At 39.5% G+C, this 22060-nt stretch overlaps 1 protein-coding gene across 2 annotated transcripts in view; it reads right to left on the bottom strand.

Annotated features, from left to right (window-relative positions):
- dock11 (dedicator of cytokinesis 11) overlaps positions 1–22060 on the bottom strand; it is a 67442-nt gene that overhangs the window by 12704 nt on the left and 32678 nt on the right. For both annotated transcript variants that reach the window (XM_042400505.1, XM_042400504.1), the window contains 17 exons: positions 21056–21237; positions 19973–20086; positions 19330–19405; positions 18325–18413; positions 16820–16940; positions 14776–14842; positions 14235–14282; positions 13669–13814; positions 11926–12041; positions 11557–11694; positions 9056–9238; positions 8521–8634; positions 7740–7955; positions 5691–5748; positions 4356–4462; positions 3854–3976; positions 2662–2775 (listed from right to left, as the gene is read on the bottom strand). In XM_042400505.1, the coding sequence (XP_042256439.1) occupies positions 2662–2775; positions 3854–3976; positions 4356–4462; positions 5691–5748; positions 7740–7955; positions 8521–8634; positions 9056–9238; positions 11557–11694; positions 11926–12041; positions 13669–13814; positions 14235–14282; positions 14776–14842; positions 16820–16940; positions 18325–18413; positions 19330–19405; positions 19973–20086; positions 21056–21237 (2012 nt within the window). The remainder of the gene's footprint in view (positions 1–2661; positions 2776–3853; positions 3977–4355; positions 4463–5690; positions 5749–7739; positions 7956–8520; positions 8635–9055; positions 9239–11556; positions 11695–11925; positions 12042–13668; positions 13815–14234; positions 14283–14775; positions 14843–16819; positions 16941–18324; positions 18414–19329; positions 19406–19972; positions 20087–21055; positions 21238–22060) is intronic.

Here is a 22060-nt window from a genome sequence, read left to right on the forward strand (position 1 = left end):
CCACCCCTAAAAAAATGCCTTGCCACCCCAGCTGCCTCTCCAGTTTTAGACAATCTAATACAAAAACATATAAATATATGAAAAGTTGTGGCTCATCTGAAATTTACAGGAATGAAACTCTGAGTCAAAGTAAATACAGCTAGAGATGACGCTCTCTGTAGACTCCTAGGTTATATCTATCTATACCTGAGTCGTGTATGCTGCTGCTAGCCGTCCCTGCAGTGGGTAGCGGCTGTTTTCTCCCGGCCCTGGCAGCTTTCTGTGCAGTCTCTCCTGGTCCTGGCCGCACATGACGACTGCTGATGGCTTTTCACTTGCTAAACGTGTGTATTGGGTTGCTTCCACCAGTTGACATACAGAACGGCCGCAGATGGATAGTGGCAGGGTTGTTTCTTGAGGCGTGTTTTGTTTAGTAATAGTAACTTGTGTTAGTTTGTGTGAGGGGTGGATTAAACCTAAATAAATATTTACAGATGATTATGAGTGTTACTAGTGACACAATTAGTGAATATTGTCTTTATATATAGGTCTCTATCTAGGAGCCAATTTAAACACTTCAAGAAAGCGTGCATTGACATAATAACTGATCACTTTGAATCTTATTTCAGAAATCTGTTGGGAAACATTGAGGGGCTGCAGGAGGTTGAAACACTCAGCGAGTGAAAAACAACACGCATTCACTCAAACTTTCTACAACATTCAGTGTTAAGTTGTTGATTATTAAAGGAAAAACATAGTAGTTAAATCACTGAATCTTGTAGGAGACACTTTTAAAAATGAAGAGGAAGGGTGACAATACCAGATTTTTTTTCTACCAAAGACGACACTGACTAATGAACAGAGAGCAACATCAGGAGGACTGCTGATAGAAAGAGAGCAACAGGCGAGTGAAAGGGTGGAAGGCAACGATGACCAGAGAGATGATATTGTGGACTGACGTGTAGCAGCAATGCTTACTGACACATGACATTAACATGTTACTGTAGCAGGGTATCATGATAACCCAGTTTGTTTACCTGGAGACTGATCAAAGAACTGCAAATATTCATGGAGAAAATCTGGAGGGCAATTAGTTATTATGTTAGCTGATAATCATTGACTATAATTAACTGGCAAGCTAGATCAAGTTTAGGCAAACATTGCCTTGTTGCCATTAGCCAACGTTAGCTAACAGTTAGCTAGCTGGCAAGAATCTGACAAAGAAGCTGTCCATAGCTAAATGCTTCTGGTACTTTCAATGAGTAAAATAGCTCACAAGTGTAATATAATAGCTAGATAACTACAGATTCTTAACTTGTCATGTGTAATACGCAACAGCTGTTCATGCACCTTACCTTTTTCTGACATGGAGCTCCGGCACAACTGTGATGTGAAAGTGCTAACTGAGTTGTTCTGTTGTGACTTATATAGTAACAACAAATGGATTGAGACATGTTAGGTAGCTATTCTTTATATCACAGAGAGGCATTCACCGTGAAATCCAATACACATGCACAATATGTTTGTTGTGCACTCTTGGGCAACACTGAACATCCTGCTTTGTATTTGTACAGCTGCAGCTACATAACAGGAATTTCTTGCCTAATTCCACCAAAACAATACAGAGCCACAAAATGTCCACATAAAAACATGGGTCTTTTTTAGCCGAAAAATGCAAATTATATTGTCTTATTACATTTTTTATAACATAAAATTAAAAAAAAAAAAATCTTACTTTGACACTATTACACTATTTTACTTGTTCTACCACTTCAGTGCAGGCTCTACAACCAACCTGTAGGAATCATTTTCACAGTGACCAGGTTATAATCCCTCACTGGCTTCCCACCCATGTGCAATATTAGTTGTTTTTGTTGAAACATGCCACCATATAGGACCAATAGATACCAATAGATGGTAGTTTCTTTCAAATGTTTCTATCTTGGTGGGTCTCATCTGTTGCCCTGAGAACACAAGTCAGACACCAGGTCTCTTTTCAGAGCAGCGTCAATCAGCTGATATTTTGGTGAGTTTGCCAACAAGCTCTATTACAAATGCTCCGCAATTCAAAACAGCAAAAGCAGAATTTTAATACAATTATGCTCAACTAAAAATGATGGGCGAATCTTACCACTATCTGTCATCCACAGCTGCTTTATACTGTGTGAAAGCCTGTTCTTTCAGTTAACTAAGTCCCTACAGCCATGTGAAGGCAGGAGGGCGGATGTGTGACAAATCTGCAGCCTCCTATTTGAAAAGTGCTGCAGTGGTGCAGAGCCATTATACATGATAATCCACCGTGTTAACCTTGATTAAATCCCACGCAAAGCACTACAGGCTGCTGAAAATTAACCAAACATAATTGTGCACACATCACACACCTCCTTTTAAATCTGTATGGCAAAGGTAGCGTTTCATATTCACTCCCTGAAATGCATTTTAATTGCAATATGATGGAAATTCTGATTAATTTTTGATGTTTTTCATCAAAAATTCATTTAGACAGCTTGACTGCCTGAGAGGATAATGATTCATCACCACACCCATTTGATCTACATTCCTGTTTACCCACCTCTGCATACAGCATAGTGCCTAGGTACATCATGGTTGTGCACAGCATGCTTGTTCTGTATGCTGGTGACTGTAAATAAAACACCCTTTGAAGCTGTTTGTCAAACTCACCTGTCCGTAGAAAGCCACTCTGAAGTAGGTCCCGAGCAGCCTGCGCCCTGATTGTATCACTTCCATGATCTTATTGTAGGCTCTGTGCAGGGTGTCGTACAGTCGGCTCAGTTTCTGGAAAAATTGGACAGATGAGAGGAAGTGCGTGCAGATACAAGCACAAGCAATTCTGTTATGCAATATTCCATATATTACACCTGTAAAATACAAAGTCTGTAATTTTTCTGGGTTCACATCCATGTAATACATATAAACTGTTTGCCACTGTGACAAGAAATGTGTCACTTCGCACATAATATAATAATGCTATGATAAACACATGCATAATGCTTATGCTTGGTGCATTGCACACACTAAAAGGAGTAAAACGTGTAAGGTATAAGTACGTAGTGTGACAGGGAGCGTTATAAGTCACCTCTGTTTCATATTACAAAATTATATAGCTTTTTTCTTGTGGGAAAGGCAGTAATTTAGGCATTAAGACATAAGCATGCAAACCGGTAGTATACACACAAGAAGGAGCATGTCAGGAGGTGTCACACAAAGTAGTCTGTGTTTTCAAAGATGATATCTAACGTTATCAACAGGAGGTGGCTCAGTGCCTACAAGGGTTTCCTTCCGCACTCCATAGACATGAACTTTAGGTGAAATGGAAAACTTGTCGTTGTGAATGTGTTTGCATGTCTATAAGCCTGATGACCTGGATGAACCCAGCTTCACGCCCAATGTGCGTAAGAACATGACCCTGAACAGAATAAGCAAGGATATGAAATGGTTGGATGGATGGAATGATGCTACTTCTTCCTCCACCAGGAAGTTGTGTTCAAAATATGCAGTTACAGTGGTCGAACGGGTATTATGTTGTGTTAGTAAGTTGGCTGCTTTTACTGTTATCAATCACTGCTGAAACTGAATAAAATGAGGTGAAGAGCTACTGACGGTGCTGTGAGTGCAAGTCAACAACTCTAAGAAGCCAAGGAGTTTATTGAGGAGAAGAAAATGAACAGGGTAAACTTTACACAAAAGTATTTATATGGAGAAAATGTTTTTACACACCAAAGTCCTTACATAGCCGTTAGTTGACCTTCATAAACATGAAGGTGTGGATGAATTACTCTGTGAAGAACGTCAGAAAACAGTGGCTGCGTGTTTATGCAAGATATCTGAGAGTGAGGGGATGTTGCTATGGTACCTCATACTCGTGACGCTTCTCATAGGTGGGGATAATAAGTTTGGCGATGTGAGTGATGAGCTCATAGCGTTCGGCTTTCCACAGTGCCTCCACACATACTTCGAGGTGTTCCACCAAGACTTCCTAAAAAGGGGTAGAAAAGGAATAACAGATCTCTTTTTAACAGATATATATACACAGTATCAAGTTATCATTTAAACAAGGATTAAACCTGGGTATTTTTTCAGTGGTAGTATTGATACAATACTCAAGTTACAGTACGGATACCAAAACCATTTGATACCTTACTTTAAGAAATAGAAACAAAATAAGCTAAAGTTCTCAAATGTTTAATGTCCAAACACAAGCAACCTTTGTAAAATAGTCTAAAATTATTAAAAAACACACACACACAGAACAAGATTACAGATATGACCACACAGCTTTGCACACAGCTTTCAGCGGTTGGTGTTTGTGAGGATGAATAGGGAACTCTGCCTCCTCTGCAGACAACCGCACGCACCTCAGTATAATAGACATCCTGCATTCCGGTGTCTTCCTTCATGGCGGCTTCCTCTTCAATATTCAATGTAATCTTTTTGAAAGCTGCGAGGCCGCTGGGGAACAACTCTGATGAATGAACGGCAAAGACAAGACACATAGATGTCAGAAAGAACGTTTTGAAGTGTAGTTTCTCGGCAGTTGGCTCATCAAAATCGAAAAGGAAATGTGTGTGTCACAATAAGTCACATTCACTTATTTTTGAGGAACGGTTTTATAGTTCCTCTCTTTAGTGTTTCGTTAAAGAGAAAAACTATGCTCAGTGGCTTGTAACTACACTACGACTAATAATAAATCACACATTGAAAGCAGAGACACTGAATACACGCCGCAGCCTCTAGTCTAGACACCGAACTAAATTTTGAGAGATTAGCGTCAGCCGTCAACTGACTGTTGCACCTCACAAATTATCTTTGTCCGTTGACATCCCTTTTAGATAAACACCACCATACATTTGTTTAGTGGGTTATTTGACAGCAGGTTTTGCATTAGATAAAGACCTCGGGGGAAAAAAAAAAAAAAAAAGGAACAGCATTGTGAGGCTTTGTTTTTGCTAGAAGTTACTGTGCTGGTGTGTAGTATCCATCTGCAGAGTGTTTGCATACTGTATCTAACAACAGTCAGCCAGCGAACTGGCATGTCTTTTATCACCGGTGCAGGCAAATATTCTGGTAGGATCGCAATAATCAATAAAGAGCATGCATGTTTTCTGGTAAAAGTTAGATGCATTGCATGGGATGTGTGTACTATCTGCAGTCACGTTCTCATAGCGTTGCCCAAGCATGTAATTTAACTCCATATTTGTGGTGGCAGTTTGGCATTCAAAAAATATTTTTCTTAAACAGGCAGAATGAGTAGGACTTGTCAGTTGCAGTTGGTAAACACGACATTCAAAGTTGTCCCCTCCTCCCTGGTTGGACGACACCTGTTATTGGCTGGGGGCTACACACTCCCAGAAATACCCTGAACAAAGCGAAATAAGGACATCCAGGCAGAGGGCAGGGTCTCTGCAGATACATACACTACCACACACTTCTAGTGGGTCATAAATGATGATTGAGAGGCATTACCTGTGTATGAGTCCATACATGTTTTTTTTAGGAAAATCCTACTCATTCCACCGTTAAGCTCTTCCTCAGCTAACGATTATATTACTTGACGGCCTTTTATTAGAACTGCATACCCTGCTTCAATTAAAGGATTTGTGTAAGCTACAAAGGGAAGTATATCTGTGTGTGTGTGGGTGTGTGTGTGTGTGTGTGGGTGTGTGTGTGTAGAGATGGGCGGAGGGCCTTACTTTTCCTGTGCAGGTACTCTGCAACCAGTGCAGCCACATGAACGTAACACATGGCTGCCTGTGGAGACAACAACAAACACCAGCAGATTTAGTGAATATTTCTATACATGCAGTTTTCAGTGAAACTGAATGAGTGAGACAAAAGTGAATTACAGTCAGCAATTCTAATATTGTTACGTAATAACAGCCACCATAGGTATAGCATTACTGTGAACCCATTTACTGCGATTGCGATGAATGATTTATTGTGCTCGTCTGTTCAACTGTAAATTCACCACACTGTGACTCACGTCTACCAGCCACACCTACCATCTAATCCGGCAACTTATCACTTGTGAGATAAATTGCACGAAAGCCTGAAAGCTGCCAGTTGAAAAGTGCAACTGTTTGTAGTCCTGTTGTAGTCCTGCTGTTTTTCCTGAGTTCTCTTATCCTATTGTGAAACATATGGAGCTGTGTCTTTACTTATAGTGAGATGATTTTTCTGTTTCATACATTTGTCCCTAAAGGTGACATATGTTGTATGACTTCCTTTCAATTCACTGGGAGGAATTTGATTTAGTGTATAAGCATTTTTTTTTTTAAACTAAAATAAAAATAATAAAATTAAATTTAAAAAAAAAAAACAGCCAGACAAAACAATATAAAACCAACAAAAAACAGATGCAAACAAAGAAAAAATAAAATGAATAAAAATAAATACAAAACAAAAACTAAATGAAACAAAACAGAATAAAAAGTAAAACAACAAATCGAGGCTACATATGATGGATTTGCTGTGTTGTCATCTTGTCTTTCCTGTTGGAGAAAACCTTGCTTGTAATAAAAATGGCTTAAATAAACAAACGCACTTGAACTTAAACTAACTGTTTGGACCAACCTAGTACAAACTCTGTGACAGCCTTGACCTTTGACCCTCCTCTGAAGAGGAACAAGAGGATTGGTCACATTGTTATTATAACCAAATTAAAGTGAAGTAGTAGTACAGTAGTCTTTTATGCGCAACATTTCTTGTGACCATGACTATGTTCATACAGCAACGGTCTTATGTTTAAACTCACTGACGGTCTCCGTTTGTTTGCACTGACGTAGGACGAAACAGACAATGTTTATTTCTTAGTAGCCAGGAAAAAAAAATCTGTTGGAGCGTCACCAAAACAAAGCGACTAATCTCAATCTGCCATCTCTGCTTAATGTATGATACCTTAAACATTGTAAATGTATTAACACAAAAAAATACTACAGTTTGTTATTACACAGTGGTTGTGTTCTTTCTGGTGGTCTAAGCATTAACACATCAGGTTTTTTTGGCTGTATTCTGTTCTGGAGAAACCAGGACTGATCAAGTCAAATCAGTTTTATTCATGTGGCGCCAAATCACAACTTTTCACATCACAAGCAGATCTAGACTACACTCTTTAATTTATGGAGACTCAACATTTACACATGAGCAAACATTTGGTGAAAGCCGCAAGGAAAAATGACCCTTTAACTGGAAGAAACTTCAATCAGAATTGGGCTCTAGGAGGGTGGCCATCTGCTTTGACTGGCTGGATGCTTTATCTTTGCGGATTTTATATCCATTCCACGTCCTTCCAACACAAATGCTCTGTCTATTACTCCACCCTCAACATCTGTCTTCATTTTTAGCATCAGAATAACAAATAGACTGCATAAGGACTGATTACCTCTGCATGTACGTGGATTATTTTAAAAGGTGTGTGCTTTTGGTGTTCCTACTGATCATGTTGGGATGCATATCAATGTAAAACCAAAGCAAATATTTCCTTTCCATAGTACAAACAAACACTAATCACTCCTATTGTGTCTTGAGAATGTATTGTTCTAAGTGATGGAGAAAGATCGCATGCAAAGATGTGTAAATGTTGCCAAACAACCAGCCGACACAGGACTTGCCTGTCCTGTCGGTGCACATAACTTTCATCAAAACAGTTATCCGGACACTCGTGACAATAAAAAGACAGACGGATACAGTAAATATATGTCAAAAAGTGAAACGAAGATTATCCAAAATCTCTTTATTCATACCTCAGAGAGATCACCGTTCTTGAGGTGTGCTCGGGCCATGCTGTCCAGCCAGGTCCGTCTCAGTTCCGGGGTGCTGGCGTAGGACCGAGCCAGGCTGTACTGCAGGTCCAGCAACATTTCTGGGTCTTTTTCATGCTCCCTCATCTGGGCTGTGGCCATTAGCACTGTACGGATCCGCTTGGTCAGACCCTTCACTTCTGAGGGGAACGCTGTGGACTAAATTATACAGATATGAGCAAACACGCACATAAGAAAAAAATGCAGGATGGGGCATGAGGTTTGTCAACATATGGGGCCTTTATTTGTCTTTTTAATATAAGTCTGACATTTGCTAGTTAGCTGATACATTAAACCTTTTGATGCTACATTGAACTTTCCGCTCAAGTATGTCTGCCAAACCTTTAAACAGTTAGAGCGCAGAACCACTAAATGGTGCATAGTCAGAGAATCTGTCATCCATCTTCTTCCTTTCATACATATTTACAATACAAACAAACCACATCAGCGGCGTTATAACACTATAATTTTATCGGATGCAGAGTGTTTAAGAAATGGGACCCTGTCTGGTCTAAACAGAGACTATAAACACAGATACAAAGTTTGGTTGGATCACAGGTTTTTGGGATCTATCGTCTCTCGGCTTGGATGTGGCAGTGAGTCATTTTGATGGATTGTTTGCTTTTATGTCCTGATACTGGAGTCAGCGCAGTGACTGGTAATGGCTTCTTGGTTTTCCTACTTTTTTCCTATTTTTTTATATTTAAGAGGACTTCCACTGTACCTTCATGGCCTTGTCACTATTTGCAAAGTTGTTGATGATGGAAAGTGACTCCTGGAAGCGTGAACTGCCGGTCAGCGCCACATCAGAGATCAGCTGGCTTACTGCAATGATGATCTAGATAGAGGAAGGAGGGAAGAAAAAAAAAAAGAGGACATAAAAGGAGAGAAAAGAAACATCTACACACACACATTGCCTAAATGGTTCATGTACTGATGTAACCCAGAGAGAGCTGATGGAAAGCTGGATTGTCTTCTGCTACTGAGACGGAAACTCAGCAAGTAGTCTGTGTTTCAGCTGTTTAAACACTCTCTTCACTTTGATTGTTTCTCTTATAAAAGACACTGAGGTAGTCAGAGGACTGTGTGTGTGGGGACAAAAGGCTAAAGGTCAGTGGTGAATGTGATTAAGTGCTGAGATCATGAAAGACTTCCTGAATATTGACAGTATGGCTATTGTTCACTGTGCGGTTAAATTGTATGAACACGGACAGACCTTTCTCCCTCTACTTCAAAAACCAACATTCACACTGGTTTACCTGCAGGTGTGTGCGTAGGAAGGTCTTCCTCTTGGTGTAGTCGTAGTTGTTTCTCATCAGCAGGTAGAGCAGGGCTGATGCCTCGGCCCTCAGTGATCCCAGCTTGGAGACGCAGCACTTGAGCACCTCGCAGCACAGAGCCTCGCACAGCGTCACGCGGCCCTTAAACAGCACCGACGGGAACTGACGGGACAACGTGTTAGTGTGTTAAAAAGGCAGATTCTGGGCAGGGATGAGATTAGAAAATACTGTAAGTATGTAGGGAGAACAGCAGCAAAATAGCAGGCCGTTAGAGAGGAACAGGAGTTGCGCGTCCCAAAAAAATATTCAAAACCTGAATAGGCTGTGATATCACATTCCTGACTGTGATACATTATATGTATGTTTTGTTACATTTGAAACCTCAATACATTTTACAAGATGTTTTTATGCTTTGTTAGATATTTTATCAGTTTTGACACCTTAGGCTTGAACAAAGTTCATATTTCACAGTTGGATTTTCCTGAAAAACAGTGTCATGAGTTTATGGTTTCAAGTCTTCTTCAATACATCATGATGTTCATTTTGTAAATTATGATCCTATTTCATTTAACTTTGATGATAAAGCAGGGTATGTTTTAGGGCGTGGCTACGTTGTAATTGACAAGTTGCTGCCACGGCGACGACATTGGTTAGGTAACGTAACCATGGCGTAACCCCAGATTCACAGAGTATAGGCGTAGCTGCTGTTATTTCAGTGTATTTTCAGATGGTGACGGTCAATCGCCAAACTCGAGGCTTCAAAATGCGAGTCCACGAACCAATGGGTGATGTCACGGTGATCACGTTGATTATTTTTATACAGTCTATAGTTGGGACTCTGTGAAGACGTTTATTTGTGCTTAAGAATGTAACTGCTGTGAAACAAGCAGAAAATAACCCTTGCCCGACCATTACTTCTCTCTCTGTTTCTGTGTGATTACAAACATTAACAAACAACTGACAAATCCTACATACCATACCTTTAAAATAATCCATTATTGAAAGCAGGATTTCTCAGATTTCCTTTTCTGAGAGCTTACTTTTCAAAACAACATGATTTTCTTTTAAATTCTGTCATTGTACTTTGTCTTTTATAAGACACTGTTACAGAATGTCTGAGACTTCCACCATCGTTTCATTCAGCATGTGCCAGTCTCAGAACATGCAAACTAAATGACATGACGTGGATTGCAACATCTTGAAGCTTTTCAGACCAGACATGAGGACGTTTTAGTTATCGTAAAATTCTGTGTTGTTCGGTCCAAACTGAAATATCACAACATAAAACAACCATGGGGCAGATTGCTATGAAATTTTTTTACAGACACTCATCATCCTCAGATGAACCTCGCTGACTATGAGGTTGACCTATTTGTTTTTGGTCAAATGTCTTGACAGTTATTTGATGGCTTTCCGTGGAATCTGGTACAGACGTTCATGCTGCCGGAAGGATGAAACCTGATGACTTCGGGGAGCCACTGACTTTTCCTCTGACGTCACCCTGAGGATTTGTCTCGACAACTATCGGATGGATTGCCACGAAGATTTGTACAGATGTTTTCCCTCAAGATGAACTGTAATTTCATCGGCGACGTCTCAACTTTTTATCTACCGCCATTATCTTATCAAAGTTTTAACAGTTTTTAACAGTGTTTGTTAACAATTGAGGTATAAGAGGGGGAAAAAAAAGCTGTTTTAGGCTTTGGCAATATGTGTTAATGGAACCAATCTGCTGTTGATTTGGGTGTTTTCATGGGATGTGTGGAAAAAAAAAAAAAAAAAAAAAAAAAAAATTCCAGACTTCCTTTGATTCCTTTGAGGTTTTAACAAACAATGGATTGCATGTCCTGAGTTTCTCTGTACCCATCTGATTGCATTTCTGTCTCATACTTGGTTTTCTCTCTGGTACCTAACAGATTGTTTTGCATTGTGCAACAGCCAGAGAATCGTATACTGTCTGTGCACAAGTCAGTCTCTCGCAATCTCACTGTAATGGAACAAAACATGCCACAACAGTCTCCCCTGCTGAGCTCCTCTGCTTCATTACAGGAAGTGGGTGGTCCCCTCCCTTTGGGAACTGCATGTATTCTCCCGCTGCTCTGACGAGGAGTCATGTTAGAGCTTGTTTCTACTCCCTAATGCAACGTGTAAATAGGAAATCTAAAAATACATGAGTTTACGTGTATCAGAACAACATATGGGAATATGGGAGCAAGCCAACGGCGATAGCAATAAACACAGGAGTAAAGAAATAGTGTGTAATTGTTGCTGATGTTATTACTAGCAGACACGGAGATTAACCTTGTGAATGACATGTTGGTTGGCCAGGAACCAATATACAACACCGGGGTTTGACTTCTACTGGTGGAAAATGTACGAAGAACACAGCATCGCATTCTCATCAGTCACTGTCTGAGTCATTTCAGTATTGCAGCAGTACTTCGGGCTGTGTGTGTGCGTGTTTGAGTGAGCAAACATACCTTGTTAATAAAAGCCCTGAGGGCGGCGAACACGTGTCTGAGAGCAGCTTCTGATTGGCTGACTTTAAGGAACGTTAGGTAAACATCAAACACCTTCTTCATCAGGGGGTTGTGACCGTCGCTGTCCAGCAGTTGGTTCTGACACACACACATACACACACACATACACACACACACACGCATTAACAGACAAGTTTGACCAAATCTAGCTTCATCAATAGGTGCTACAGTTCACATCCACACACTTCTGAGTAATTCTTTGAACTTGTGTTAACATAAGTGGGGGTTTTTTATACGTCAGAGAGCATTGTGTCTGTGTGTGTGTGTGTGTGTATGTGTGTCATTGTCTGTGTGTGTATATATACTGACCTTAAAACACTGTGTGAAAAGAGAGAGGACATCCAGGACACTCAGGCAGACTTCGGTGGAGATGTTGCCCTCTAGCAGAGCCTGATGATGGATTTCTGCTTCTGATGGCCCCGTCCCTACAAAACACACACACACACACACACACACAAACAAACACACACAAAGAATACCAGGACACGGTGTGAAGTAATTACTCACATTACAATGAAGAGCGATAATTACTCATTTCTGTGTGTGAAAGGTCGCGTCAAAGAATCAGCACTGTTCCCGCTCATGTCTGGCCTGCTTTGGTGTGTTTCAATTCAAACAGTTCATGAGGGGAATTATGCAGTGTTTACGAGATGTGATTGCACAGATATCAGTAAAATAACTCTTACTTTGTAGAGGGAACAAAATGTAACTGGGGAACATCTTGCAGAGTTCAACTTTGTTTCGGTGTTTTCTATCGTTAGCATGATGCCTGTTAGTTAAATCAACGATATGTTCAGCAACATTTAAATGAGTGTGCTTTTAAGCACACTCATTTAAATGTGCAGAGATGAAGATTATAGCTTTACAGTGACTTTACTCCTGTGTTTACCTGCAGAGATCTAGAGTCTGGGCATTGACACAGCTTTGCATGCATATTTATGGTCACGGTGCTGCTGCAAATTGAAGACTCTTCATAGTCATTATACAGTTTTACGCATTACCAGATATCCATTACATCAAGCTCACAATGTGGACAGTGACATAAAATACATGGACTAGGAAAGCCTGAGGCAGCCACTCCATTGTTTGCCTCCAGAAATGGTATCCTTGGCTTGTTTCAACTCAGGTACCAACTTGGTGCTGTTCTTCAGTGTAGATTTATGTGCTCTAGGTATTACAACAGCTCGCTGAGTGTCTGTAACAACATTTGTGTTTGATTTTCTCCAGGCGCTCTGTTAGACACGGTTTGGCTATGTCAGATTAATTTACGATTAACATCTCTTGTGGCCGTTTCCTTACTTTAACTCTCCGAATCCAAGTGTCAAGTTCAAACCTTGTGTTTAAACAAGGTTTTCTTCTGGGATTCAATACAGAATTCGTTTGGCTAGAGTATTAGACTTGTTAACTTGTGGAGGAAGTGGACTGGAAACCGGTGCTCTGCTATAAAGCTGCTGTTTCTAATTGTCTTTTGACTGTACTTTTAGTGCATCTCTATATTATTTAAGTTAATACAAAGGTCAGGTTAGTATGGTCACTGGGTTTAGCATTTATTGTTGGGTCTTATTTCATTAAGGTAAGGCTTTATTTTACTTTACTTAAGTCCATTCCTTCTTAATATTTTTAAAAAATAATTTGGCACAAATATAGAGAAAACAGAGGCGATGTTCTGAGCAAATGCACATGGGTATAAGCTCATTTAATTTTTTTCTAAAGAACCAGGCAATTATACTGTAGTTGCATAGTTGTGTAGAGTTAATAAGCTGCTTCTCATTTTCAGAAAAAGTTCCTTGAGAGAACGATTATAATCTTAAAGACTAAAAAAACTGACAAAGATCCATTTAAACCCATATAAATATCAATTTTCTACTGAAGCAATTTAGTCGGAGGCGTTTCAGCTAAATCTGTCCCCACTTCCCTATGTTTACTTCCAAATTATAGCCCTTTCCTCTCTAGGAAATGACTGTATCTTATCAGTGCCTTTCTTAGAAAGTATCAGGGAAATAAGCCTGTGAAGTGTTATCCTGGTTTTGCATATGAACTGTGTGTGGTTACCTATATTGAGAGTGAGCGAGGCTTCCATGGTGCTGAACTGGTGTATCTTAGTCTGCATGAGGCTGGCTCGGTTGCAGCGCATAGGCGGCATCGTCTGAGACTTCCTGTCTGATGAGAACAACTTCGACATACACCCCTCCTGGCTCCTATATAAATAATACATTCACAAGTAGAAATAGAGTTCATGTGTTTGTTTGATGGACAGGAGGGGAGGGAGAAAGTAACTGAGGCAGAATAAGACCCTGTATCACCTTTTGAGAACATCATTACTTGAATGAAAATTGCAAAAGAGAACAATAAACACAGAACAAATGCTCATCATTCATGAGACATAAAGAGACAAGGCAGATCATTACAGACAAACATACAATATTTTCCTTCAGAGACAACGGATAATAATAATTCACCAAACCACACTGAACGTTCTATGAAAATCTACCAAGGCAACTTGGAATCAAGTTCCTGCTAAACTGAACTATGCTTAGCTAGGTTTCAAATTTCAGATGTGTGTCACAGATAAGCCACGTATCACAGGTAAGACAGCGCTGTTGGTTTTCCAGTCTTACCGGCCGATGCTCCTCTTTCCAATGTAACGGAACTGAACCAGGCAGATCCTGTGGAGGGATAGAATGTAAAAGAAAACATTAGAAGGGAAATTGTGCATGGATGCGCTGCTCAATTTAGTTTGAGTCAGCCCTGATTTGGTTAGTGAGCAACGCAGTAATACTGCAGTGTCTAAAAAATACCATCTGTCAGTAAACAAACAAAGACTGTTTTTGTGGCTGTGTCTTTTCATTATTAGAAAATTATAATCATCACTCACAGTCAAAAACATAAAATGGAAATAAACGATTTTGTTATGAAAATTTGTCGTCCACTTTATATGTTCTGCATCACATAGTGCCAGTTACATCAAACAAGACTGACTCAACATGTTGACAGAGACTTGCGCAATGTCTTGTGCTTATCAAACAACTTCCTACAGAAGACTGTTGGCAGGGAAAGAGTGCACCGTCACCACTGGAGCAAGACTAGACTGACAGATCCTTTTTGCTGTATCACAACAGATGCAGCAAAAAGCAACAGATTACTTTGTATATTACTTACTCAAGCAAACTGAGGAAGTTCATGATATCCTGAGGACTGATCTTGTTCCAGTATGCCATCAGAGTGTCTGTGGACAAAGAGAAAGACAAACTCTTTGAAGCATTTTTTAGCAACATTTATCAGCGTTGTTAAAGTGACTTTGAGTAGATAGTTCCTGTTGATTTTAAAAGTCGACCAAACATCCTGGTAGGAGGTATGTGACGCACGATCCATAACGAGCACACTGGCCCCTGCTGCTCCTCAACCCTCACGTGGCCCCAGACCACTAGTTTAAGATCCTGTTCATTCATTTGTTGCAACTGTATTTTCATTTGTTTTTTGAAAAGGTTTATTTTTTTTAATTACAGCTTTAAAATCTTTAAAATCCTTTTGTTCAGTCATGGAGTATGATCACTGTACTCTCAAAAATGTTAAAGAATATTTGTTAAATATTGTTCAAAAATTAAATCATTTTTTAATCATTTAAAGAATCATTAACAGTTATCAGGACTTGATCAGCTCTCCAAGATGTTGATCCTGCTGCTGGCAGCAGCTAGAAGCTGTGCAGATTTATTTCCTTCTTTAGTTTAATCATTGTTTTCACCTCATTTATTTCCTCATGTGTTCCTCATGTCATCATGTATTGATGCAGCAGGAAAGTCGATCTGTGTTTGATCCGTGTTGATATTCATTTGACAAACACCCTCAACCTGACGGGTCTGTTTAAATACCTACACGTTTTGCCACCATTTGGTCAAATAATTAGACAATTTCATCCGTCATTACTGCGATTCGTTAATTCTAATAAATATTATGACTGACCATTATGACATGTATTTTATAAAATATGTTGATGTACACAATAATAATCTTTCACATTGTAATCCTTTTATTTGTAATCTTTTGCATGTTTGTGCGCTGTTGTGCGACTGTGTGTGTAACAAGCAAGAGTGTACATGCGTTTTGCACCCGTCTATGTAGGCCAATAATGTGCCCTTAAACGCACAATATGTAATTTCATCTGCTAGGGGTCTCTCAATCAAGACAATAACAAAAGATGGAGTGTGATGATGGTGTGAAGTAGTGTGGGATCATGGGAGTTGTTGTCTTGTTAAACAACCAGCTTCTTCACGTTTGGATTACTCCAGTGTTTGTCGTTAAGGATGTTTTTACTGGGAGCTGAATTATCTGCGGGATTAAAACCATAAAAATACAGAATAAAGCTGTTTCAGGTAAAAAAAAAAAAATATATATATATATATATATATTTCTCCGACGATTTGGCGAGCACAGGACTTCCGATGTCCGATGACTAAAATCATTCATCCGGTTAAAAGATATAGTTAAAAATGACCAAGACCTAAAAAGTTTATCATAAAAATGTGGCTTAAAACTGAACAAAAGTCAATTTATTACAGTGTCTGTCAAACAAACACAACGCCGACATATTATCTTGTATGCATATACTGTACTCTTTGGTAGACGCCATTGTGGCAAACAGCCACAATGCCGATTTATTATCTTGTAGGTGTATATTCTATGGTAGATGCAATTGTAGCGGACAAACACAACACCAACGCATGCATCTTGTGCACGTATACTCTAGAGGGGTATGATGCCATTGACAGGTGACCAAATGAAACGGACTGTTACCTTGATTAAAATTACAGATTTCTCTGGGTTGTTGTTGTTTTTAGACATTGTAATGTGGAATAGTTAAGATATTATAGCTTTAAAATTACAGTGAGACACGGCGCCATTGACTTCAGACCAGGTTTTTGTTGGTCAATCGCGCAATCACTTTCCACTGCCTCAAGATAGCAATGCGCCAACAATGTGCCTGACCACACCTCATTTTAAGACCAACACACGCATGGACGCTCAGATGGGTGCTGGATGGGAAAATGATAACTGCGTCAGTCTTAAAATAGCAAAGACAATTGCGTTGCGCTTGGCGCCACTTTGTGCTGGGTGTATGATAGGGCCCCAAGGGATAGTTATGTCATATCCTGTGCATGGTGAATGAAGGTCTGTCTGTACAGTAGGGGTATAGGTCATCACTGACCCTCTGACAAGGTCTTGACGATGTGCAGGAAGGAAAGAAGGAGACCCTTGATCTCATAATGTCCCAGTCTGCCAATGGGAGGCATCGTGCTACTGCTCATGGTGGAGCCACGTCTCTGCAGCTGGAACAAAGCACAACACATAAACAAAGCACATTCAGTGCTCAAATAAAGTTGATACAGCCAGACTATTCATTTTCTGCCTTTGGTAAGATCAAAAAGGTACAAAGTTTTACAAAAAACATCACTCTTCACGAGAAAACTGCACCACATGACTAACCGATGAAAACCATATGAGCAGTCTTCAGTTTTTTTTCTTATTGTCAATTCTATTGATGGTTTTGTCGAAGACCAAAACCAACAATGTGATAGACTGTCTCTTAATTTGATCCTACTGAAGAGGTACATTTTTTAAAATCTGGTCACACATACCGAGTGTCATCTTTAAAGAAAGACACAGCAATGCACTTAAAAAAAAATAAAAGTCTCTGCAATTCCTAAAACAGCTGGGCACTTCAGTTTTCTAGCAAACTTCATGCAAACAGCAGTGAATAGTGCATTTGTTGAGGACTATTTTCAGCTGCAGATGAATACATGTTTGGTGCTCTGTTGGTAAATGGACTGCATAGTACTTCTCTAGCGAGAGAAAAAGTCCATGAAAAGGTGTAAAGTCTGTGAGAAGAGCTTCTTTAAATTTTTCTGTCCACATATGATCCACACAAAACTTCAAGAAAAAAAAAAAAAAAAAGCTCTTCCAGTGCAATAAATATTTTTGTCAAAATGACCATAAATTGTTTACATCATGGAACTATCTGAGTTTTGCAAGCAAACAAGTGCGTGAGTTTATGTAATGACTAAAGTTTAGGAAGCTTGAACAAGAAGTGACCTAATATTGCATCAATGAAGCAACTTTAACTGTTTCACCAGCAACCATGAACCTGAGACGGTGTGCTGCAAGTATTTATACAGATTAAATGAATCCACTCCAGTCTGTCTATACTCAACATCTGGATGCATGACCAGACAGAACATGCACACTCAGCATCTAGCATCAAACTAGGGAGGAAGCCTGTGTTTACACGAAGCCTGCATGTTTTCCAGTATAAACCTATTAATATTTTTTAATTTCAACATTTAACATGTGGTGTCTCTAAGTATAGGGCAGGGGCCATATCAAAATAATTAAAATATTAAACAATGGGAGTCTTTCTCTCTACTGTGGCTCCTTCACATTTAATGTCTCACATCTGAACAGCAGGAACATGAAGGATTGTCTCAAAATTATTTCCATGACAATTTGTTGTCAGAAATACAGACTTCAGATTTGGATTCAAAACCGTGTATACCTGGCATGTGCCTTAGCTCACTGATTATTAACACAAGTGTACAAATCTCATACAAAATGATCGACACAACAGATCAGTGTAAGTGGATTTTTCAGTCTTTAATCTGAAGCGAAGCGAGTGTATGTCAGGTCGTGCTGGGCTGTGATGTGAAATGCTCTCACCTCAATGCTGTCTGGTGTTCCCGGATCCATAAACAGAGAGCTTCTGGAGTCCTCTCTCCTCACAACATGCCCATTCTGAGCTGGCAGACCTGAAGCCAACACAGTACAGTATTGTTGAAATAAAATAGCACTGAGACTCCCTTCAGTACTGTATTAGGCTGGGTGGCACTTCCAATTGATATATGATTGATAATTGGCTGATAAACAAATATTTAAAGATCATTTGTTAAAAAGGGAACGCCACTGATTCTACACAGCACGATCATTTCCTGTTCACAGGGAATGCGACTGAGCCTGTGAAATCAGATCTAACTTCTGTGGTTAAGGATGAGCTTTGTGAAGTCTGAAAACGAAACCCTAGTTATGTCTCAGAGGAAAAGAAGCCACAGAGTTGCATTATAAGAAGTGTGTGTAGGATTAACACTAGTGACTCTTTAGTCCATCTCGGCATCTGCTGTTGATTTTGACCATTGTTTATTTTAAATCCGTCTCTTGTGATGCCCACCCCCTGACTTTATGGAAGTGCCAGACTAAATAGATTTTTACAAACAAACAATTATTTATGGGTACAATGTGCAGCTGGTTGCCTCAAAGGATTCAGCTATTCTATTCCATCTTTACTATGTTTTTAATTAGTGTTTTTTACTGCATTTTGCCACTTATTGCTGTGATGTCCTTGTCCTCCCTTGATTTCTGCTTTCACCTTGACATCAGCTCATGTCAACAGCATATGGCATTCAAAACTAAAATGCCTAAATCATCACATAAAAGGTCAGCCTCGGGCAAGTGACAAATAAAGAACAAAAAAAAAAAAACAAGGTACAGCACGCTCTGCGTAGCACACAACTGCTGCTAATGGAGAAAGCGCTGCTAATGGATCAAGTTGTGTGTACATAAATATTACTGTGTAGCCGTGGTGGTGAGGGCGTCTGTAATGGCCGATCTGTAAACAGGAAGAGACCAGATGCTGTATGTGCTGTGCAGTATCTGCAGTTCTGAACTCACCATGGTCTTTCTCTATTGCAGTGCTGATTCTCCTGCTGTCTGTGGAGCTGGTTGATATCAGGTCATCTCTGGAGCCCTTGACAAACACAAGATGAAAGCTGTTCATGTAAACTGTTACATACTGAATGCTTACATCAGGCTTTAGTCATGGAAAACTGGAGTAATGTTCAAACTGAACAATACACAGTATCAGAAGTCCAAACCTCATTGAATGACAGTCTATCATCAAGGTACAGACTATACAGTTGGACCACACGGTAGATTTCATCTGAAGTATATTAAAACCGGAAGACCAAAGTGAAAACACATATCATATGCTCTTGTTAAAATTTCCTTTTAATTACATCCAGAAAAGTATGTGACAAGCCCCAGCTGGGACCAAGATTTCTCTGTACCAGAAATAAAGTTCCACTGAATGAAACTTCCCTTTGAACCCCACTGAAGATTCCTCTGTGATTGAATTAATGTTCCTGTGTCAACACACTGTACCAATTGATCAGCCAATCTGGGCTTGAAACGTTCTTTTCTGGATTTAAGACATTTTAATAGGAGCAGATATCAATGTAACAAGTCTGCATTAGACAACAGTAACAAAGAACTAAGTAACCCCACAGTGGAAGTCCAGGGTTGCGAGGAGACTCACATTCAGGCCTAGTCCAGGGCTGTAGGTGTGCGGTGGGGCGGACAGCTGCTTCAAGTTCTGGTAGAGCAGCTCAAACAGTGGCAGGTAGAGCAAACAGATCCTGGCCTGCTGGTTCTGAAATATTAAATATGACTAGATGAGCTTTTTTTAAATAATAAATGCAATGATGACACAGGCAAAACTATGCATGAATGCTGATGAGTGACGATGATATGAAGTTATTGAGGCAGACAAAAGACGTTCGACAAAAGATCAGCAGTGTTATGAGACTGCAGGCTGATGTTAAATACAGTTATTGTCTGCCCTTAAAAACACACTACTCAAAAGCCATCTGTCCAGAGCTGCTATCGATGGTGCCTGCATACAAAGGCTTGTTTGCATAACAGACATTAGTGTCACACAGGTGAACACACAGTTAAACTGCAGTTTATCGTATGTACAGAGGGTGAACTGTGTCAAACTTGTCACATCAAACATTAACTTCTTGCGTGCAAACACTGACTTCTGATTCAAAAAGCCTGCATTGTATTGAGTGGAGACAATGTTTATGGTTGTCACACTTCAATGGCTTCAACATATCCTGGGAGCGTTATTTTATTTATTTTTTTTTTTAGAAATGAATGCAGCTGAACTTATGGCACTGAAGCAAAATTATTTATGCATAATTTACATAAGCATGAAATGACAGGTGAAAAAATAGACTGTTTTTTTGAACAGTTGGAACAATGGGAGGCCGATGAAGAGGAGCATAATTTAAATTTTAAAAAGACAAAATAAGGCATAGTCTTGCATAATTACTGAGAAAAGTTGACTTCAAAATTTTTGAGTTGATGAGTTTCTAATAATAGATGAAAACTCTTATTAGAATTTGACAAGACGATAAATGTCAAGTCACTGCATTTGTCACGTCTTATTTATGAGCACTAATGCACGTAAGTATGATAATCTGAGCAATTAGTCTTTGTTCTTCCCTCTCTGTGGTTTTCATGTCTCATTCTCTTGTCTCTGAGCTCTCATCTTCCTTCAGTCAGTGACAGCTGCCACCAGCTCCACACACTCTCTCTCTCTCTCTCTCTCTCTCACCTTGAATGCTGTGTAGCGGTCATCCATGGCGTGTTTAATGAGGAGGTTCTTAAGAACGCTCACGGCCAGCTGTCTGATCTCAGGCCCTTGTTGCAAGGCCTCAGCCACTTCTCTCAGCAGCAGACCCACTAGGAAGTGGTTTCGGCAGTATTCTTCTGTCAGGCTGAACTCCAGACTCTGCTCTGTGGTTGGGCCAGACGGGAAGTGTCAGTACTTCAGCAAGGACTACGATATTGTGACACTCTGATAGACTGAAATATTGACTTCAGAAATGTCCTAATATTAAAATCTTATAACTGTTGTGCTTCCTGTTAAAGCCATAACCAGCTGGTACATAAAGTTAGAAAGCAACTAGAACTGCAACAATTAGTCGATTCATTGATTAGTTGATTGACAGAAAATTAATTAGCGGCTATTGTGATAATCGATGAATCATTTTAGTCATTTTCAAACAACCAAACATTTTCTGCTTCCAGCTTCTCGAGTGTGATAATTTGCTGTTTTTCTTTGTCATATATGACAGTGAATTGAATATCTTGATGTTTTGAACTGTTAGTCAGAAAAAACAAGCAAACTGAAGACATGACTGTGGACCTTGAGAAACTGTGAATGACATTTGTCACTATTTTTTAACATTTGATAGACTAAATGATTGATCGAGAATATAACCCGCAGATTAATCAATAAGGAAAACAATCGTTAGTTGCAGCCCTATCGATATATAGTTCCACATAAAGTATGAATTTTACTTTCAGTATAATAAGTATTATGAGAAATTCAATCATACAAAATGCAATAATGAAAACCAGTCTCAACAAGACACGCAATATAGTCATTCAGTGTTCAATGTTTCCATACCCCACACACACACACTCACACACAAAAAAGAGGATTTCAGCTTCATACTCATTACCCACATGAGGAAATGTGTAATGATGGAAATTTTCATTCTGTATATATTTAGAGAGAGCAATGAAACAGGAATCAGAGAGGTGCGGCTAGAAA

Source organism: Thunnus maccoyii, chromosome 22 (genome assembly GCF_910596095.1).
Source record: "Thunnus maccoyii chromosome 22, fThuMac1.1, whole genome shotgun sequence".
In the NCBI taxonomy this organism is placed as follows: domain Eukaryota; kingdom Metazoa; phylum Chordata; class Actinopteri; order Scombriformes; family Scombridae; genus Thunnus; species Thunnus maccoyii.